The sequence below is a fragment of the Humulus lupulus genome, chromosome 3 (assembly GCF_963169125.1).
Source record: "Humulus lupulus chromosome 3, drHumLupu1.1, whole genome shotgun sequence".
Lineage (NCBI taxonomy): Eukaryota > Viridiplantae > Streptophyta > Magnoliopsida > Rosales > Cannabaceae > Humulus > Humulus lupulus.
In genome coordinates this window covers 24,222,545-24,244,922 of record NC_084795.1, presented here as the reverse complement: position 1 = coordinate 24,244,922, position 22,378 = coordinate 24,222,545, and the positions used below count along the sequence as shown (strand labels likewise).

Genomic DNA, 22,378 nt, shown 5'->3' with positions numbered 1-22,378 from the left:
GTGTTGGACTTTGTTGTTAAAAATATAATATGTCGCTATGGTCTACCTAAAAAGATAGTATCTGACAATGGCACCCAGTTTGACAGCGACATATTTACCGATTTTTGCACTCGCCATGGCATCACCAAAAGTTTCTCCTCGGTGGCCCATCCTCAGGCCAATGGGCAGGTTGAAGCAGTGAACAAAACATTGAAGGACACTTTGAAGAAGCGCCTGGAACAAGCTAAGGGTGCTTGGGCAGATGAGTTACCAGAAGTCCTTTGGTCGTATAGGACTACCGCTCGGACGGCAACTGGCCATACCCCATTCTCTTTAGCATATGGGTATGAAGCCATGTTACCTGTGGAGATAGATCCACCCTCTCATAGAAGGACCGTTTACAACCAAGAGGAGAACCATCAGTTGTTGACAGAATCATTGGACTTCCTCGAAGAGAGAAGAGAGGAGGCAAGCCTCAGAGTAGCAGCTCATCAGCAAAAAGTGGCACGCTACTTCAATTCCAGAGTGCGAGATCGAAAGTTCCAGGTCGGAGATTTAGTCCTAAGGAAGGTGTTTGTTAGAGACCCAGCAGCTGGTGTGCTAGGACCGAACTGGGAAGGACCATATCAAATTGAACAGGTCTTACCGCCCGGCACTTACAAGCTTGCTCGATTGAATGGGGAGCTGATCAGAAACTACTGGAATGGCGAGCACTTGAGAAAATATTATCAATAAATACTACTTGCAGAGTAGTAACTTTGTATCAAGTGCTTAACTTGTTATTTAAGTTCTTTGTTTGTGAACTGGTTATTTGCTACCCAGTCACATTATTGTGAACAATGTTATTTTGTTTGGAACTCGTTGTTAGACACGTTTTGTCATTTATTATTACGAGTAATAAAAGAGACCACACGCACTGTGGTCGTACCTTGCTACAAACTATGCATATGTGTTGATTATTTTTGTTGGGCAGTGTTCAACTGTCATAATAATTTAAACAAAACAGGTCTTTTAAAAACTAATGTACTGGACAGTGTTCAACTGGTCGGTATCATAATATGGAGGACCAACGTTTAGATAATATTTATGTAGTGGTCAACTACTGATATCTTTTCGTATATTTCATGTGTTTCACGAGTAGTAACTACTCGAACAAATCCGATCAAGTAGTAAGTGATCAAGGATTTATCCACCCTCAATCACTTGGGGGGCACATAGGGTATACTGGTATGTATTTCAACACGTGCAATGAGAGCACAAGCAAATATGTTTGTTTTTGGGCTGACTTGTAAGTTTAGGAGTCTAAAATAGCCGTTAAGCTAACTTGTTTTACAAAGCTTAAGTAACTTAGAATTTTTCAAATTCTGAGTTAAAAACGGATATTCGTGTAACAAGACATTTACGCTCATAAAAAGTTAGAGCAATAAGAGCATGAGGAAGTATATTTGGTGTGAACTTATGGAATGGTAAAAATTTCTAAGTTAAAAAACTAAATTCTCATGTGAAATTAAAGGCATCCAAAAACTTTGCTATGCACAATAAAAACTTAGAAGTTTGAAATTGTCAGCAAGGAAAGAGTGAAGTGCTAAATGTCAAAATAGCTCACTAGTTCGAGCAACAAAATACAAAGTAAAGTAGACTGTGATGAACTGTGAGAGGGAGTCACAGGCGAGCTCCTCTAGAAGGTTGATCGACTCCCTCCTCTGCATCAGCTGCTCCTCTCGCTCGAAATGATATAGCAGAGCAGGTTGGGGCGAGTGCAGGAGGATTGGCAGCTTCTTCAGCGGCTCTTGCTTCACATCTGGCAAGATCCTCTGCTTGGGCCTCCTTGGGGAAACAATCAAGATTAAGAGGCTTGTTCAGCTTCCAGACCTTATAGAAGCAGTCAAAACTGGCCTCCTCAAAGCGGATCAAGTCAAGCTCTTTTTCTTGCTTCAGCTCTTCGTTCTCGCTAATCAACCTCTCATTGTCTCGAACTAACTCTTTAATATTAAGGGATTGCTTCTCCAATTGAGTTGTCAAGGAAGCATTGTTTTGAGCCTGCTTTTTGAGAGACTCGTCCCGTTCAGCTATAGTTCTCTCTGCTTGCTCCAGCTTGGACCTGGCCTCCACCAGTTGATCGTCCTGCACCTTGATCAGCTCCTTGTAGTCTACGGCTCGAAGCTGAGCATGACCAATGGTGACAAGTGACTGCATGGAAGACAAAAAGTTAATACAAGTAAAAATACTAATAACAAAGTATCCCGAGGAAAAATGCTTACCTTCATCAATTGAGCGAGTCCTCTCTTCAAGACAACTTCGACACTAAGTCGAGGGTAGGAGTCTAGGCTTTGAAGCGTCGATGCATCACGGCCAATATCCTCAAGAAGCCCCTTGCCCAGGTCACTAACAGCACGAAAAAGCTCACTCGAACTACCCTGGTGAGTAGGAGTTAGGCTCGCAGAAGGAGGAAGGGAAGAGGGGGTCAATGGCGGAAGTGTAGTCGGTCCCCCAGGTTGCCTCCCTTGACTTGGCGGTACTACCTTCTGAATCTTCTGTGGAGGCATAGAGCCACTTCCATCACCAGTTTTCCTCTTTGAAGCAACGCAATCTCTGAACATGTCTGAATCTGCCAAGGATGAAAAGACAAGATTGTTAGAGAAATAATGAAACATATGCAAGTGTATACTACAATTGTGATACTCTCTAATTACCAATTATAAAAAATATGCCTATTTTCACTAAGCATGTGTTACCTGCGTTGAAGATCTGATCAAGGAACTCATCCTCGTCGTCCGAGGATGAGCTAAGTTCCCCTTCAACCTGGATAGCTTTTCCTTTCCCAGGTTGAGCGGGAATAGTAGATCTACGCTGAGGATCAGGCTCTCTAATGACTAAGTCGCCAGGTCTACGGGAAAGCGGAGAAGGCCCAGGAGAATGCCGATCAGTCATTTGCTCTGTGCCCTCGGTAGACTGACCAGGCGTGTCGTTCTCCCCGGTGGTACTTTCCACCACCAGATCCTGCTCACATGGCACCAGACTCACCATCTGAAGAAGGTCCAGCGTGACCAACTTTTTTACATCCTTCTCTTTAAGACTCATGTTAGCCAATTTCTTGGCCCGCCTAAACATCCCTTCAGTAGGCAATGGTCGCTCAAACGGACCCGAGCGCGTAAAAGCCAAGTTGTTGGCCTCAATATCCAATGTGAGGAAGTATTCCTTATGATATTTCCCGGCGTTTGACTTATGGGAGATGCCATTGAGATATGTAACCCCCCTATGCCTGTGATAGAAATGGAAGAAGCCTGAGTTGTTGTGAGAAGGGTTGGTCCGAAGATCAAACAGGTAATGCACCTCATGAGGGGTGGGCTCGTCCCAACCATTCAGAAAATAAAGAATATACAGCGCGGAGAGTGCCTGTATCCCATTCGGCGTGATCTGAAATGGGGAGATGTTGAAGTAGTCTGCTACGGACCGGAAATAGATGTGCAGCGGGAGTGTTGCTCCAGCTTGTACATGGTACCTGGACCAGGCACAGTACCTTCCACCGGGCCTATTGGCTCTTTGATGCGAGCCCGGACACGTCATGTTTGCCCCACTCAAGCCTAAAGCTTCAATGTGTTTCTGGAATAGAACGGGATTAAGTTTTGAGGCTTCGGCAACGAACCAGGAGGGTTCTTCTTCTCCCTCATCACGTGGCTTCTGAACAGCCAAATCCAGGATCGCAGTAGCAAATTTCAGAGAAGGCTTTCTTGAAACTGTGGTAGTGCAGGTTTGATTGCGCTTTACCACCTTCTGTACTGCTCTGCGGGCAACCTGCGGATCGTTTTCCTGAGGGAGCCTGTTAGATTGCTTCACCCTCATCGTCGACTGAGAAGCCTGTCGAAGAAATTGTTCCTCGTGAAGAAGATATAAGGCTGAGCGAGGGAGGATCTGCTTGAAGCGGCGAAGACGATCCTCTGGAGAGTAACCAGTAGACGAGCCTGGTGAGGAATCGCTATTCAAAGGAGTCTCGATTGTTTGCGGGGCGGATGATTCGGAGTCCGTATGATTGTCACCTCCCCTATAGTCAGAGCGATTCATCTACAAAAATGAATAAAAAATGGGGAGGTGAGTAACCATACAGAAAAAATTCATCAAAAATAAGAATTATTTATATACTTAGGAAAATTTTGTCCAAGTTATAAAAATATAACACATATGGAAAATATAATTTTAATGCTCAAAAGTGCCTAAAAGTACTTAAAGTATTGAACTTATTAAAGCTTATAGAAGGAGGCATTTTTGGAGTTTTCCTATAAGGCTAAGTTCTTTATGTGTGTAGTAACATACAGAGGATGGTTATACATTTGGAAGGAAAAGGACCAAGGTCTAAAGAGTTAGGTGTGGTCCGATCGGACACATTTTAGGCTCAAAGGAATGGTTTTATACCTCCGATCGGATGCCTAGAGGCACTAAGTGGACATGACCACAAAGGTGTATAAACCAAGGAAAATTGAAAATGGTCTGATCGGACCGTGTGCTTACTCTAGGGGATAACTTGGCATATTGCAGTCGATCGACTGCCAAAATGTGTTGGATACTCAGTACCAAAGGGGTGTTCAGAGCAGATGGGAGGAACCATATATCCACACACGCTCAGAACAAAATAAAACTGGTCCGATCAGACACAGTCTGGCCAGGAGACGTCCTGCCTCACCACCGCACGAGCCTCACGCGAAGTCCCTAGGACGTCCGATCGGGCGTAGTGTGCCCGAGGAGAAGATGCGCACCCAGGATCTGAGAATCCGCCTGGTGTGCCTCGTGCCTCCAAAACTCCTAGCCACCAGCAGCAACAAGTCAGGTTCGATCGGGCATGGGTGTCTAGGGAGGTTCAAAATTGGCTGTTAAAGACTTGGGCACTTAGAAGCAAAGGAGCGTGTGGTCCGATCGGACCACACACTTATCTGAAACTTTTCAAGACCCGATCGGATGTGGTTGTCTCACCTCGTTCAGAAGAGATACACGCCTCAAGCTTAAACCATGGTTCATTATCCCCGATCGAACATGGGTTCACCATAAGGACAAAGTGTGGTCCGATCGGACCACACGCTTATGCCCAGAAATTCTGGGCAAAAACCATATACAAAATGGTCCCTAAATGGCATACTTTGCCTACCCCGAATCCAAACCAAATGGGCAAAGCCCTAAAAATCCCTAATCTAAACACTTTCCATCATCCACATAAACAAAAAACAAGATCAAAACATGCAAATGAAAGGTTTTCTTCATGTTCTTAAAAACCCATTACACTATCAAAACCCTCAAAACCCATATTCATGTTTATGTCAAAGTACCAAAAAAGTCTTGAAATTCCTAAAAGCTTAAGGGGAAATTCGGGTTACCCATGCCACAAACCTCATCAAGACAACAAGCAAACACACTGAACAAGACATATTCAAGAACTTCAAGAACACCCAAGGGACAAGCATATTCGGCCATGGCATTTTTTTTTAGAAAAGAAAATGTAGCAATCTAAGAGGCATGGAGAAGAAGACTTACCCAAGGTTGGAGAGCTTTGATTTTGCTTGGAGGATGCTTGAAGATGAGGAGCTCCCCTTGAAGATTGTAAAGTCGGCAAGAGGAGGGAGTCCTTGAGAGGGTTTCGGCCAAGGGAGAAGATGAAGGGTTTTTAGAATATTTTTTTTTTTTTTTGTATGTGTGAAGAAGGGAACGTAAAGCGGGGATATTTGAAGGGAAAAAAGTGGGTTTTTCATTTTCTTTTGGACCTTTGATATTCTGGGACAATTTTTCTCCCCACGATCATGGGTGGATTTTTGTAGTGATCGTGGGTCTGCTGCTGTATGAAGATGAACAGTTATTATTTTTCATAATGGCGTCAGCTGAAGAAAAAGTTTATTACGTGAATAAATCATATAATAAACTTGGGGGGCAAATGTTATCCCAAAAATTTGAAAAGAATGACGTGGCGGTGAAATGGACACGTGGCATGAGTTAGTAGGGTGATCTGGCTTAGTAATGGCCTAATGCATTAGTTAAGGAATGGGACAGAGGGTCAAGCCAAATACGCCCAATCGAAGAGAGTATTTAGACTGGGGGTTGCTTGGCTCAGACCTCAGTTTGAAGACCCATATAATTAAATTGGTGCCAAGACCAAGAAAGTGAAAGGGAGGTATGAATTTTGGTTCAAAATATAAAAACAGTAGGTCCGATCGGACCTAAGCTTAGGGGACCTCTTGTTAAGCTTGGCTCGAATAAGTTCAAAAAGAATAAGGCTCAAGTTTTACTCAAAAGGGGAAAGCCACATTGTGGCCGATCGAGCATACTCATAGGAGGTACCTTCGACCATTCAGGTCCAAGGAGGAATAGATGGTGGATCGGACCACCTTGGTCCGAGGAGAGAAGCCTAATGCCCGATCGAGCATTTGGTTAGGCGAAGGAAGCTTGGGCCATTTAGGTCCAAGGGGCATTATGCCCGATCGCATAAGACCTCCCCCGATCGCACATGACCTCCCCCGATCGCGCAAGATACCTGCAGGAGCGTTTGGACCAAGTTGGTCCGAGGATATGCTAGGAAGAAGATGGCTCGGACCATGTTGGTCCGAGGAGCAAAGTATAAGGTCATATTGGACCTTGATTGAAGGAGTCAAATAAGGTGGTTTGAACCACCTTAAGCCAAAGAAGACAACCATTGTGTCCGATCGGACACAATGGGGGAGTATACCTCGAGTGTAGTTGGCCTTTGGTCCAAGGATAGCCATGCGTATGCCACCTTTGACCTACGTAAAGCTTGAAGAATAGCCAACATGCATGAGAAGCTATGTCAAACTGCCCAAAACTACTTCAGTGAGAATCGGTCCAAGCATCCGGGAATCACTCAATCCTCACTCGAAATTAGGGATCAGTTATATTTTGAACGTTTATTTTGTAATATAACTGTTAGGTAAATAATAGAATATCCCTATAAAAAGGGGATGTCAGTTGAGAACCCAGGTCTATAAATAGGGACTTGGGACGATCGTAAAAGGACTTTTCTTTTTTTTTGGAAGAAATAAAGAGTGAATCTGTATTCTAGAGAGAGAAAGTGTGTTGAGATAAACCCATTTTTGTGTTCTAGAATATTTCACACTGAAGAAACTCAGTTGACACGGTTCATCTGATCTTGAGTGCGAATACAGTAATAAAATCTCTAAGTGGATTAGGCTATTACCGATCATCGGGGCTGAACCACTATAAAAACCTCGTGTTATTTACTTTCGTTCATAAAAAACTGTCTGTGGTCGTTTATAATTCTCTTGAAGGTTGTCGTAGTTGACGTTCTCACGTCGTTGGCTAAATTCACAGTCAACACATATAAATTATAGAGTTTATACCTTTTTGGACCATGTGTTTTGTCTCATTACCTGTTTGAACTCTGTGTTTTGACAAATTATTTTTTGGACCATGTGTTTTCTAAAATAATTCAAATAGACCCCTAAACCTGATTTCGATCAAAAAAATTTGAACTAAAATCACAAATAATTCATCAAACTAACAACTCAGAACAAAAATACAGTCATTCTACCTAAGAACTGTGTTGTTATATTCAATTTTTTGTTCATCAAAATCAAGTTTAGGGGCTTATTTGAACTATTTTACAAAACACAGGGTCCAAAAAATAATTTATCAAAACACAGGGTCCAAACAGGTAATGAGATAAAACACAGGGTCTAAAAAAATATAAACCCTAAATTATATAGTCAGTTTTTTTGTTGAAACTTGAAAAAATTATAACTTCAATTTTTTTATACGAACAAAATTCAGTTTTACACGTGTATAAAAAAAATAGACAAGTGTGCAACTGACTGTTTGAACTCTAATTTCGGTAGAATAAATTATTCATAATTTCTTAAAAATTCGTACGATGTCAACCGTAATTATATTGTATATCATCAAATAAAAAAATTAGGTTATAATTTATCCACATGTAGAAAATAGAGAAGGTTCTACATGATAGAATAACACACAATTTTATTCTAGAATTTGCACATATATATATATATAAAAAGAAATTTATCATTTTATCCCACACTATAAAGTTTTTTTTTAACACATGGTATACAAAAAAAGTTAGGGAAATTACCGTATATACAGTATTTTAAACTTTTTTTACATTTTTACGGTAGTTTTTTTTGTTTCCCACTTTTGTATTTTGTTTTTTCTAATTTTTGGGTTAACATTAATTTTTTAATCCATTTATACGACTTCTCCTTCCTCCAGCCTCCTTGCCAAAACAAGACCCATTTTCTACTTCTCTTCGTCTTTCACTTTCCTTGCCAAAACCAGTTCATCTTTCTCGTCGGCAACCACCCATGGCCGCTGCACTTTGGAGACCCAAGAACCCCGCAACCCACGCAAACTCTCTCTCTTATTTTCTCTACAGCAACCATCACCACCACCTGACTTTGGAGAAGCCAGATCGCCGCCACACACATCACTTGGTCCTCCATCATCAACGTTGATGTTGAGCTTCACTTCTGCAGTAGAAAGTCGGGTCAAGGCTCATATTTGTCTCTAACCCATTTTTTTTAGTATGGAAAGATCATAGATAAGTCAATTAAGGTTAGTGATTTAAATGGGTTTGCTATTCCAAATCAAACTTTGTCACAGAGATTTTCAATTGATTCTTTCTTTACCAGCCTGTTAAGGCTTAATAGTCTGAAAGTTCTTTGCCTCCTTGAATATGTTTAATTTTTTTTCTTTGGTTTAGTTCCACCTAAAATCTAAGAAATGGTGAAGCTTCAAACTTTTATAATGGACAACAATTTCTTAAATGGAACATTTCCAAGTTGGTTTGACTCATTAGTTTATCTGAGTATTTGAAGTTTGAGCAACAACGAATTGATAGGTCCATTTCCATCTTCAGTTGAGAGAATAACCAATTGATATGAACATATATATACATAATGATATTGTTACATAACATATATGGATATATATGTATGTAATATTCGATTGTTCATTTTATTGTGACCACAAGCTGTTCGTTGAAATGCCTGAGTTAATTTTAATGCTTCGTTTTAAGTTTGTTTGCAAGTTTGTTTGTCAATATTTGTTCATATAATTAAATAAAGGCCAATGAAACTCAAATAGAAGCCCACTGCAACCCACTGCAACTCTTAATGTGAGTTGTCCATATAAATTATGAATGCAACCACATGCAACCTAATGCAACACATGGCTAGTCCAAGTGCAAACCACTGCAACTCCTAATGTGAGTTATCCAAATGAATTACGAATGCAACCACATGTAACCTAAAGCAACACATGGCTAGTCCAAGTGCAACCCACTGCAACTCCTAATGTGAGTTATCCATATGAATTAAGAATGCAACCACATGCAACCTAAAGCAACACATGACTAGTCCAAGTGCAACCCACTGCAACTCCTAATGTGAGTTATCCAAATGAATTACGAATGCAACCACATGCAACACATGTCTAGTCCAAGTGCAACCTACTGCAACTGCTAATGTGGGTTATCCATATGAATTACGAATGCAACCCCATGCAACCTAAAGCAACACATGGCTAGTCCAAGTGCAAGTCCTAATGTGAGTTATCCATGTGAATTACGAATGCAACCATATGCAACCTAAAGCAACACATGGCTAGTCCAAGTGCAACCCACTGCAACTTCTAATGTGAGTTATCCAAATGAATTACGAATGCAACCATATGCAACCTAAAGCAACACATGGCTAGTCCCAGTGCAACCCGCTGCAACTCCTAATGTGAGTCATCCAAATGAATTACGAATGCAACCACATGTAACCTAAAGCAACACATGGCTAGTCCAAGTGCAACCCACTGCAACTCCTAATGTGAGTTATCCATATGAATTAAGAATGCAACCACATGCAACCTAAAGCAACACATGACTAGTCCAAGTGCAACCCACTGCAACTCCTAATGTGAGTTATCCAAATGAATTACGAATGCAACCACATGCAACACATGTCTAGTCCAAGTGCAACCTACTGCAACTGCTAATGTGGGTTATCCATATGAATTACGAATGCAACCCCATGCAACCTAAAGCAACACATGGCTATTCCAAGTGCAAATCCTAATGTGAGTTATCCATGTGAATTACGAATGCAACCATATGCAACCTAAAGCAACACATGGCTAGTCCAAGTGCAACCCACTGCAACTTCTAATGTGAGTTATCCAAATGAATTACGAATGCAACCATATGCAACCTAAAGCACACATGGCTAGTCCCAGTGCAACCCGCTGCAACTCCTAATGTGAGTTATCCAAATGAATTACGAATGCAACCACATGTAACCTAAAGCAACACATGGCTAGTCCAAGTGCAACCCACTGCAACTCCTAATGTGAGTTATCCATATGAATTAAGAATGCAACCACATGCAACCTAAAGCAACACATGACTAGTCCAAGTGCAACCCACTGTAACTCCTAATGTGAGTTATCCAAATGAATTACGAATGCAACCACATGCAACACATGTCTAGTCCAAGTGCAACCTACTGCAACTGCTAATGTGGGTTATCCATATGAATTACGAATGCGACCCCATGCAACCTAAAGCAACACATGGCTAGTCCAAGTGCAACTCCTAATGTGAGTTATCCATGTGAATTACGAATGCAACCATATGCAACCTAAAGCAACACATGGCTAGTCCAAGTGCAACCCACTGCAACTTCTAATGTGAGTTATCCAAATGAATTACGAATGCAACCATATGCAACCTAAAGCAACACATGGCTAGTCCCAGTGCAACCCGCTGCAACTCCTAATGTGAGTTATCCAAATGAATTACGAATGCAACCACATGTAACCTAAAGCAACACATGGCTAGCCCAAGTGCAACCCACTGCAATTCCTAATGTGAGTTATCCATATGAATTAAGAATGCAACCGCATGCAACCTAAAGCAACACATGACTAGTCCAAGTGCAACCCACTGCAACTCCTAATGTGAGTTATCCAAATGAATTACGAATGCAACCACATGCAACACATGTCTAGTCCAAGTGCAACCTACTGCAACTGCTAATGTGGGTTATCCATATGAATTACGAATGCAACCCCATGCAACCTAAAGCAACACATGGCTAGTCCAAGTGCAACTCCTAATGTGAGTTATCCATGTGAATTAAGAATGCAACCATATGCAACCTAAAGCAACACATGGCTAGTCCAAGTGCAACCCACTGCAACTTCTAATGTGAGTTATCCAAATGAATTACGAATGCAACCATATGCAACCTAAAGCAACACATGGCTAGTCCCAGTGCAACCCGCTGCAACTCCTAATGTGAGTTATCCAAATGAATTACGAATGCAACCACATGTAACCTAAAGCAACACATGGCTAGCCCAAGTGCAACCCACTGTAACTCCTAATGTGAGTTATCCATATGAATTAAGAATGCAACCACATGCAACCTAAAGCAACACATGACTAGTCCAAGTGCAACCCACTGCAACTCCTAATGTGAGTTATCCAAATGAATTACGAATGCAACCACATGCAACACATGTCTAGTCCAAGTGCAACCTACTGCAACTGCTAATGTGGGTTATCCATATGAATTACGAATGCAACCCCATGTAACCTAAAGCAACACATGGCTAGTCCAAGTGCAACTCCTAATGTGAGTTATCCATGTGAATTACGAATGCAACCATATGCAACCTAAAGCAACACATGGCTAGTCCAAGTGCAACCCACTGCAACTTCTAATGTGAGTTATCCAAATGAATTACGAATGCAACCATATGCAACCTAAAGCAACACATGGCTAGTCCCAGTGCAACCCGCTGCAACTCCTAATGTGAGTTATCCAAATGAATTACGAATGCAACCACATGTAACCTAAAGCAACACATGGCTAGTCCAAGTGCAACCCACTGCAACTCCTAATGTGAGTTATCCATATGAATTAAGAATGCAACCACATGCAACCTAAAGCAACACATGACTAGTCCAAGTGCAACCCACTGCAACTCCTAATGTGAGTTATCCAAATGAATTACGAATGCAACCACATGCAACACATGTCTAGTCCAAGTGCAACCTACTGCAACTGCTAATGTGGGTTATCCATATGAATTACGAATGCAACCCCATGCAACCTAAAACAACACATGGCTAGTCCAAGTGCAACTCCTAATGTGAGTTATCCATGTGAATTACGAATGCAACCATATGCAACCTAAAGCAACACATGGCTAGTCCAAGTGCAACCCACTGCAACTTCTAATGTGAGTTATCCAAATGAATTACGAATGCAACCATATGCAACCTAAAGCAACACATGGCTAGTCCCAGTGCAACCCGCTGCAACTCCTAATGTGAGTTATCCAAATGAATTACGAATGCAACCACATGCAACCTAAAGCAACACATGGCTAGTCCAAGTGCAACCCACTGCAACTTCTAATGTGAGTTATCCAAATGAATTACGAATGCAACCACATGCAACCTAAAGCAACACATGGCTAGTCCCAGTGCAACCCGCTGCAACTCCTAATGTGAGTTATCCAAATGAATTACGAATGCAACCACATGCAACTTAAAGCAACACATGGCTAGTCCAAGTGCAACTCCTAATGTGAGTTATCCATATGAATTACGAATGCAACCATATGCAACCTAAAGCAACACATGGCTAGTCCAAGTGCAACCCACTGCAACTTCTAATGTGAGTTATCCAAATGAATTACGAATGCAACCACATGCAACCTAAAGCAACACATGGCTAGTCCCAGTACAACCCGCTGCAACTCCTAATGTGAGCTATCCAAATGAATTACGAATGCAACCACATGCAACCTAAAGCAACACATGGCTAGTCCAACAACTAAAAAAAACTCATACAAATTTTAAGCAACGTAATATAAAACTAACACAATAAAAAAAATCTTATTTGCAACTAAAGCAACGTAAAATAATATTAGCTAATGTTTATTATTTTATGGTTTTATATTTTTAATATGTTAGCTAACTAGATGAAATAATATTCAAGATATACTAAGTTACAACAAAATGATGTTTGTATAAATTTAAGCTTATATTTGAATACTAATGTCAAATAAATCTGGAATGATTCACATAGTTGTAGCACACAGTACCAAAAACTATACCTGAATCATATAAATATATATATATTATATATATACATGATGATGAGATTGATATGTATGTCATGAAGTTTCTTAATGGAGAGAAAGAGAGAGTATTTACATGTATATTATTTAATGAATGGTGAAAGACTAATGAGATTCTTTGTGGCTTGACATTGTAGTTTTTTATGATGAATTGTCTAGTGCAAACCATAATTTTAGAAAAAAAAAACTTTAAGTTATATATTTATAAAATAAATCTTTAATTACTGTATAAATAAAATAAAATTATTTGATAAAGATATTAATGAAAGTATCCCAATTTTTTAATTGATTCACAGTTGTCGACAATATCAGTATTTAAGAAGAAACCGTATACTTAGAATTAATAACTTTATTTTATATAGTTTTGCATCAATTATTAAAAGACCCTATAAATGAATTCTAACTTTTATATTTATGCATTAATGAAAAAATCCCAAAAAGTTAATAATATGTAGTTATATATAAGAAAAAAAGATTGTTTCTCAATAATTTAAATTAATGGACAGTGATCCTTTATAAAAGTTGGTGAACAGAAGGAAAAGAGACTAACTTGGACACTATATATACACGTACATTTTCTAAGTGTAGTCTCTTTTATTTTTGCTTTCTTCAGATCCCTTTTCAGATTAATGCTTTCGCTTTATTTATTTCTCTGGTGAGTGGTCACTGACTACTCAAAATCGATAATAATTGACTTGTCATGACACACCCATGAATATTTTTTTCTTAAAAAAAATCTGTAATACCTTTTTTTTGTTGCTGAAAAAATATGTAACACTAATATAGCAGTAATACTAATAGGGAAATTTGATAAATCATGCTTATATTAGCTTAATAATTAAAATTTGAACCAAAGTTAACCACCATATGATATCAATGCTCATCTTTCATTTAATACCAAAAATACCCCTCTCATAACACATTTCCTCTCTATTCTCCCTCTTCCTCTCTACCTCTCTTCACCATACATTCTCTCTCACTCTCTCTTCACCATACGTTTTACACACAAGATTTTTATACTAAAATCTTGCAAGAAAGATACACATTCGGACATTGTGGATTTTTTGAGGAGAAACACCAAGCTTTGTGTTATTTTTGCTCATAGTGAAGAGATTAAATGGGTAAGTGATTTTCTTTGATTCTTGTTGTTGTTGGTTGCTTTTATGATTCATAATGCTGTTTAGATGTTGGATCTATAGTTTTTTGGTATTCTTTTGCTGTTTTTTTGGGTGAAAATCGTGTTATGTGAAAATCTGCGTTTTCTTGGGTTCCTTGAGTTTTTTCTAAATGCCCGATAGTGTCCGATAGAGGCCCGATACAGGCACGACAGTTGTTGAGTTTCAAGGTTAGGGATGAAGGTCCGATGGCAACCCGATGGTTGCCCGATAGTTTTTTTACCCGATGGTTATAAAGGTGCGATGGCTACCCGATGGTTGCCCGATTATTATTTTAAATCTATACACCTTTTAAGTACGATAATGGATCGATAGTAGTCCGATATATGCCTGATTGTTATTATTAAGTTATTGCGGACCTAATAGTACGATGGTACACGGTGTTACCCGATACTTGCCTAATATTAATGTTTTAAGTGATCAAAAACATAAATAAAACTTTGCCCGATACCGCCCGATATGGGCCGATACTAGTACGATGCCAAAACATTTGAACTAAATTTCGACATTTTGTTGCCATTTACTGAATTTTTTTTTTCTTTGTACATGATAGGGTCAACTTTGTTCGCGTACTTAATGTATAATGGTGTTTGGGAGCGTGAAGGTAGAGATTGGGTTTTTAATGGAGCCGAAAATTTAACGTTCGAGTTGGAGAAGGACATAACTTACTCACAACTTGTTGAACTTTTGTACTCAGAGCTGGAGGTTGACAAAGTGCAGTATGACCTGAAATTAGAAGTGAATTATAAGTACATGAAAGGGTTAATGTATCGGCCTGAACTTATAAGGAATGACAAGGGTGTAAGCTTATATTTGTCAATGCTTTTGAAGAAGCCAGATGAATTTGTTCCCCTTTTTGTGACTTTGGTGGAGAAGAATATCATTGTTGATCGTAATCCTCCACCAAGTACTGTTAAGGATACTCGTAGTGAGGTTGGGACTTATGTTCCAGAAACAAATCCGGAGGTGCTGGTAGCCACTGTTGTACCTGAATCAAACCCTTTCATACTGACAGTTGATCAAGTAGCACAAATGCCATTTCATGATGATTTTCCTGATTGTCCTGACCTTGAAAATGATTTTGAGGGCAATGACGATTTTCTTGATTATCCCGAACCTGATGCTGATTTTGATTGCAATGAAGATGTAAGAGACAACCAAGAAACAAAGGTCCGTTCTCAAGCTTTGAGCCTGAGTCCACTGTCGTACCAAATACCGAGGCAAAAAACATGTAGAAGTAGACCCCGTAGAGAAGATCGCCAAACACCTGGTACTAGTAGTAGTCGTCCAGACGGAACAAATGATGCTAGAGAATTTAGTGATCCACTCTCTTCTTCGACATATTATAGTAAATTCAAAGCTCAGATGTTTACAAGAGAAGACATTGAGGATAATAGTCACTATATATCTATGGGTGGCACATCAGGCGGGGAGATTCATTTAGGAAAGTTTTTCAGAGACAAGGAACATTTAAAGAAGGTTGCTGGCTTGTTTGCAATGAAGAAGGGATTCGACTTTATAGTTAAGAAGTCTGGTACTGATGTTTGGTACATTACATGCAAGGATCCTGATTGTGGGTGGAGGTTAAGAGGGAAGAAGAAGCAACTTTCTAACATGTTCGAGGTGACAGCATTTGAAAATGTACACACATGTTCCCTTGATGTTCGAAAAAAAGATAATCGTCAAGCATCACCTTTGGTAGTTGCCAAACTGATCAAGGATAAATTCTCAGTTAGCGGTTCAGATTATTTAGCCTCCAAAATAAGAGAAGATATGAAGAATTCTTTCGGGATCGAAATGAGTTATGAGAAGGCTTGGAGATGTAGAGAGAAAGCACTCCACATAGTTAGGGGTACGCCTGAAGCTTCATATTCGAAGTTACCTGGGTACTTGCACATGCTGCAGTTGAACAATCCCGATTCCATTACTAATTTCAAGGTAGACGAGGGTCGCTTCAAGTATTGCTTTTTTTCTCTAGGTGCTTGTAGGCGGGGATTCAAGTTTTGTCGACCTGTTATATGTATTGATGGGTCCTTCTTGAAAACTAGGTATGGTGGCCAAATGTTGTGTGCCGTGGCATTGGATTCAGACAGCCACATATTTCCGATTGCTTTCGAAATAGTTGACAGTGAGAACCACGACTCTTGGACCTATTTCATGAGGAAGTTGAAACAAGCGATTGGTGATGTTGAGAACTTAGCATTCGTATCGGATAGGCATCAAAGCATTGTTCATGCTTTGGAACTTGTCTTCCCTGATGCACCCCATGGCGCATGCTACCACCACATTATTATGAACGTGGCTAGCAAGTTCAAGACCGATTGCTTCACGGATCATATTTACAGTTGTGCATACTCGTATAAGAAGACAGATTTTGAAAGAGAATTTGAGAAGATAAAAGCAATGGATGTTCGAGTTGCACCATATCTTGAGGGCATTGGATTTGAAAGATGGGTTCGTGCGTACTTTCCAGGGGACCGTTACAATGTAATGACAAGTAATTGGGCTGAAAGTTTCAACAGCAAAACTAAGGACGCAAGAGCCTTCCCGATCACTGCTTTTGTTGAATTCATCAGGTTTACTATTCAAACATGGTTTGCTACTCGAAAGGAAAACGCTGAAAAGTGTAGCATGACTCTATCACCAGTTATGGAGGGGGACTTGTCATGTCAATATGAGAAATCTCGGTTCTTAAGCGTCGACAGAGCTGGACCTTATACATTTAATGTCCACCCCTGAGGAACAGTTCAGAGCGGTGGTATAGTTGATTTGGAGGCACGAACATGTAGTTGCGGCCTATTCCAAATCATGAAGATTCCTTGTCCACATGCATGTGCTGCTGCTCAAGAACGAAATATTAGCATGTACGCATTGTGCTCTGAATATTACACAAGAGAGAGTTGGAAGAGCACATATGAGGGGACAATTATGCCAGTTGGTGATGAGGATGATTGGGAATTGCCTGAAGACATTAAGAACATCCAAGTTGGAGTACCGATTGAGAAGAAACCTGTAGGCCGACCGAAGAAGCAAAAGGTCGGACGAATTAGGAAAAATCGATATCCTTCTAATGGAGACAAGGTTGTGATACAACGATGTTGTAGCAAGTGTGGTGGTAAAGGGCACAACAAAGTGTCTTGCAAGTACCGAGGTTAAATTGTTTTGTTTGTATTCTAGTTAACCTACTATGTTTTATTTCTGCTTGAACTAGTAATATTTGTTATGTGCTGGATTTTTCAGGTTTTTTTCTGTTTTTTTCTCCATTATGAAATTCTTAAATATGTAATAATCCAGTGTTGGTTCGATAGTGCACGATGCCGGTACGACAATGCACGATATTGTTTGTTGTATGATTATTTAAATGTATCTTACAATATGGTACAACGTTGCTCGATGTAGTACGATAGTTAATGTACGACATTAAGGTACAATAATGTACGATATTGGTCCGATAATGGTACGATGGTATGGGTTCAGTACAATTTCGTGAAATTTGTGAGGCATGTGAGGGTACGATAGAGTACGATAGTGATCGACGATAGTACGATGCAAAGATTAAGCACATTAAAATGTAGTAATTACAAAAAGAGCAATCAAAAAAATTATACAATACACAAAAATTAAGACCGTTCAACATAAGTTTTGGTAGAATAAGTCTACACACCACCTTTGCCTAAAAAGTTTCATATTATTGTTAGTTACATTATCAAATGGTAGTTGTAGAAGCTTATGTTCAATATGCTCAATTACGTAACATCCGCAATCGCCACTGCATTAGAAAATAAACAATAATTTAATAATTTTTGTAATTAAGAAATAATAATTAATATGTGATATTGGAAAGAAAAACAATATAAAAAATAAGTAATTGTCATCGGTGAAAAATGGTACACTATCGTACCCCAATCGTACCATATCGTACACATATCATGCAATTATCGTACCAATATCGTACCTCATCGTACAACATCGTACCAATATCGTACCTCTACAACTACATCAATAAAGAATGCATATCGTACCCCCATCGGACCATCATCGTACCAAATCGTACCCCTTAGCCAGTTTTCAACCAGTTGGCAAAAAACCCCCATAATCGTACTCAAATCGTACCCTATCGTGCAGTACCCATAAAATTGCATATCTAGAAAAAAATATAGAACATTCAAAAGTAAAGTAAAAGCTCACCTTTTTGGCAAACAACTTAATAAGTTGCTCTTTGTGTATCTCTACTTTCTCCTTGCTCTGCCAGTTGATCATTCTTGGAATGCCTTGGCCCAATCTCACAGCATAATCCTGACCCAACTCAATGATGGACTCAAAAGCCCAATACTGCAATGCTGCAGCATACCCATAAATAGAGTACTTGGCCTCCTTCTGAATCTTTCTTTTCTCAATCTTCTTCTGTAAATGCTTCTTCATTTCAACAAAGTCTTTTTGACAAGTTTGTAACAACTTCTGGTATGACATCTTCCCCCACGGGTACTGGAAAAAGAAGTCAACGTCGTCTACCATCTTCAGCATGTCAGTCCAAACCATCAACTTCTCCTCACGACCTTTCAAAACACCCTCAACTAATAAGCACAAACCCATCTTGTACACATCATCAACTATTTGACAACTCTCAAAAGTTCTACGCAGTTGCCCTATGCTCACTGGGGAATGACCATTGAAGTACTCAAGAATCAACCGATCCGAAGTGGTCTTCGCTTTAATCTCAGCTTCAGACGATCCGGCCTCAAAATTTAAACCAGTAACTAAAGCGAACTCCAATTGGCTAAATCTACATCTTTTTTTCCCAATGTAAAACTGGACTTCGTCAGTCTTCTCTGTTGGAGATGTGCCCTGAAAGCATATGTAGTAGACATTGTTTTTATGAAATAAATAAATAAATTGAATTTGTTATGCATATATTTTATGGACTATATTATTCTATGATAATATTATGTAAATATCAGGAAAATTCCTAAGTTCATGAATGTAATCTCAAACACGTATTAGTACGAGAGGATTGTGTTTGAGATAAATGAACTTGAATAGTTCGCAGTAAAATAAAGTTATGGGCTCTTTAGATTTATTACTGCAAGTACGGTCCACTAGTATTATGAATACATGTGATCTAGATCCGGATCACTAGTGTGGTAGGACACTTTAGTGGAGGTGCTTTATATATTAGAGAATATATAGAACTGGACCAGATATGTTTATTAATACTTAGTTAAATACCGTTTCGAAGTATTAATTAAATATATCAACTGATGATCATATACATATAGATCTTAATCCTGAGGTTACTATGAACTCCTGTTTATGTTATATGAGTTCTTTGATTCACTTGTTAGGGTCTGTCAGAATGATCAGGCTAAAAACTTTTGTTTTGGGAACTCATTAATATAGATGGCTGGGGACATAGTATACAGATATGGAATCTATACCTTCTCGCAAGAGATTGAATGATGGTTCTCTTAAGGGTTGACTTTTGGGACTGAAAGGTTATTGAGCTCAAATTCATAATTTAGTTATGAATTAACCTTCACTAGTAGAGTCAATGGTACTTAAGGAAACAAGACATAATTAAAAGGGTAAAACGGTAATTTTATTCCCGATTAATTATGAACCATTATTAGAGGGTCAAGTTGTATGCAATGATTAAATCAATGGACGCTTTATGATTATAAAGTACTCAGTAAATGAAATGTCTATAATTACAAGAGTTCAATCTCATATTTATAGTGGAATAATCACGAGATTAATAAATTAAGATTATTTAATTAAAGAGTTTAATTAATAATCTCAAATTTATTGGAGCTTGGAATTATAGGTCCATAGGTCCCCATAGCGGCTCTATCAACACTGTTCAAGGTAAGAGTTGATATGAAGGGAAAATAGTTTAAAGACATATTTAGGAAGAAATTTGTTCTTCAGGCCAAATATGCAATTATATGATAATAGTGATTAATTAATTAATTACAAATTAGTTGTAGTTAACCAAATTAATTAATATTTAATTATTATATAATTTTCGAAATTATATTAAATAATTAAATTAATTTTCGAAATTTAATTAAATAATTAATTAATTGTAATTTTCGAAATTATGATTAATTAAATATTTATTTTCGAAAATTTTGGGTTTAATTAATTAGTAGAATTAATTAAATATCTTTATTTGAGTGGGAGAAAATAATCTGATAAGTTCAAATTGGATTTGAATTTAAAATATTAATATTTATTCAAATTATTAATTATATTTGATAATTAATTAAATAGATAGTTAATTTGAATTCAAATTTGAATTAGCTATCAGGTTGTTAGATCTTATCTGACAAAGAAATTTGAATAAATAATTAAATAAAATTTGAAAAACTAATATCCCTAGAAATTAGGAAGCTACACGTTCACACACAGTCTAGGACTGTGTGTGGCGTGTAAGGGCTGGCATTTTTAGGGATGGGATTTTCAATTTTATTTGTTTAATTAATTAATTAATGGATAATTCAAAATTTGGTTTTTGGATTTTTTCATTAATGGAATAATTAATTAATTAAAAATTAAATTGTAAAATGGTTATATGTTTAATTTTTAAATTTTGAATTTTTTCTGTTAAGTATGACTGATCAGAAAATTATTCAGATAAGTTAAGATAAGAAAAGAGAGTGAGACTACCCTGAAAAATTCGCTCTGTGAAAATAGAACGATAGTTTTCTCTCCCTGAAAATAAAGAACTCATTCTCAGGCCTATTCTCTTGATCTCATGAGTTGAGTACATCAAGAAGAATCACAAATAGACTATCCTTCATTCTCTAAGTGCCCACACATTTCTTGAGGTGTAGAGAACGCTTTGGAAGATCTTGGTGTGAGTACGTGGGAGCGGCTTGGATAGAAAGATCGTTCTAAATACGAAAAGATAGCAAGGACACTTGATAGGCTTCAAGAGGTATGATTTCTATTAGTATCTTGTTTATGATTAATGTATGTATATTAATGGATCCGCATATTTAAAGGTAGTTTAAATATGTTACAAAATTTTTGTTGTACACTGGGCCAACCCCACCACCTTTCCGCTGCGTATTAGGAAACTCGTTCCTAACATTCTCCCCTCTGAATTTGTGCAACAACAGCTGATGGACTAAGGCACCAGAAAAATTTAATGGTTCCGCCATGAAGAACTATTTGAAAGGGGATTCCTTCACCCTATCCAATAAACCACACTGTATAAATTTTGCTTTAATTTTTGGAAAGTACCAACTGCCGCGCCAAGTGATACGTCCCGTAAAATGTTCCTCTACTGGAACTATCAGTTGTGGAGGTCTTAAGTTCTGCATAAAACAAATAAATACCCAATTAAATAGAATAACAAAAAAAAAACATCAAATTTTATATTCTGCAATATACTATCGAGCAACTATCGGACACTATCGCACCATATCGAGCACCAATGAAAAACTGGAACTATAACATTATCGTGCACAATCGTACCTCACATCGTACACCATCGGATTATAACAGCACAACCATTTGTTCCCACTATCGGGCACACATCGTACCCAACATCGTACCCTATCGTACCTCCATCGTCAACCTCAAGTTATCAGAAAACACAAACCTATCGTACCAACGTCGGACCACTATCGTACCCCTATCGTACACTCATCTTCAACCTAAAGTTATTAGAAACACAAATACTATCGTACCCCTATCGACCCACTATCGTACCCTATCGTACCTCTAAAAACCCATAAATTTTTTTCAAAATTTTACGGTTTATTAGATTTCACACAGTCAGATTTCACACAGTCAAATTCAACAATACATACTATAACATTTTCCAATGGAAAAGAAATTGAAAAAAACACATACCCTAGACATTTTTGCGTAATGGGGTGTCGGTTTTTCTTCTCCGGTGAGGCTTGGTTTTTCTTCGTCTCCGGTGGGGGTTGGGGCTTGGATTTTCTTCGTCTCCGGTGGGGGTTGGGGCTTGGTTTTTCTTTGTCTCCGGTGGGGGTTGGGGCTTGGTTTTTCTTCGTCTCCGGTGGGGGTTTTTCCGACAGTCGGGT

General features: G+C 38.7%; 1 protein-coding gene across 1 annotated transcript; it reads right to left on the bottom strand.

Annotated features, from left to right (window-relative positions):
• Positions 1-1,336: 1,336 nt before the first annotated feature.
• On the bottom strand, positions 1,337-8,520 carry LOC133823798 (uncharacterized). The gene is made up of 6 exons (XM_062256648.1): positions 8,517-8,520; positions 8,249-8,474; positions 2,715-4,021; positions 2,241-2,587; positions 2,081-2,169; positions 1,337-1,343 (listed from the first exon to the last, which is right to left on the bottom strand). Exons 1-6 carry the CDS (start codon positions 8,518-8,520, stop codon positions 1,337-1,339), a joined length of 1,980 nt encoding a protein of 659 aa, XP_062112632.1.
• Between the last annotated feature and the right edge of the window lie 13,858 nt (positions 8,521-22,378).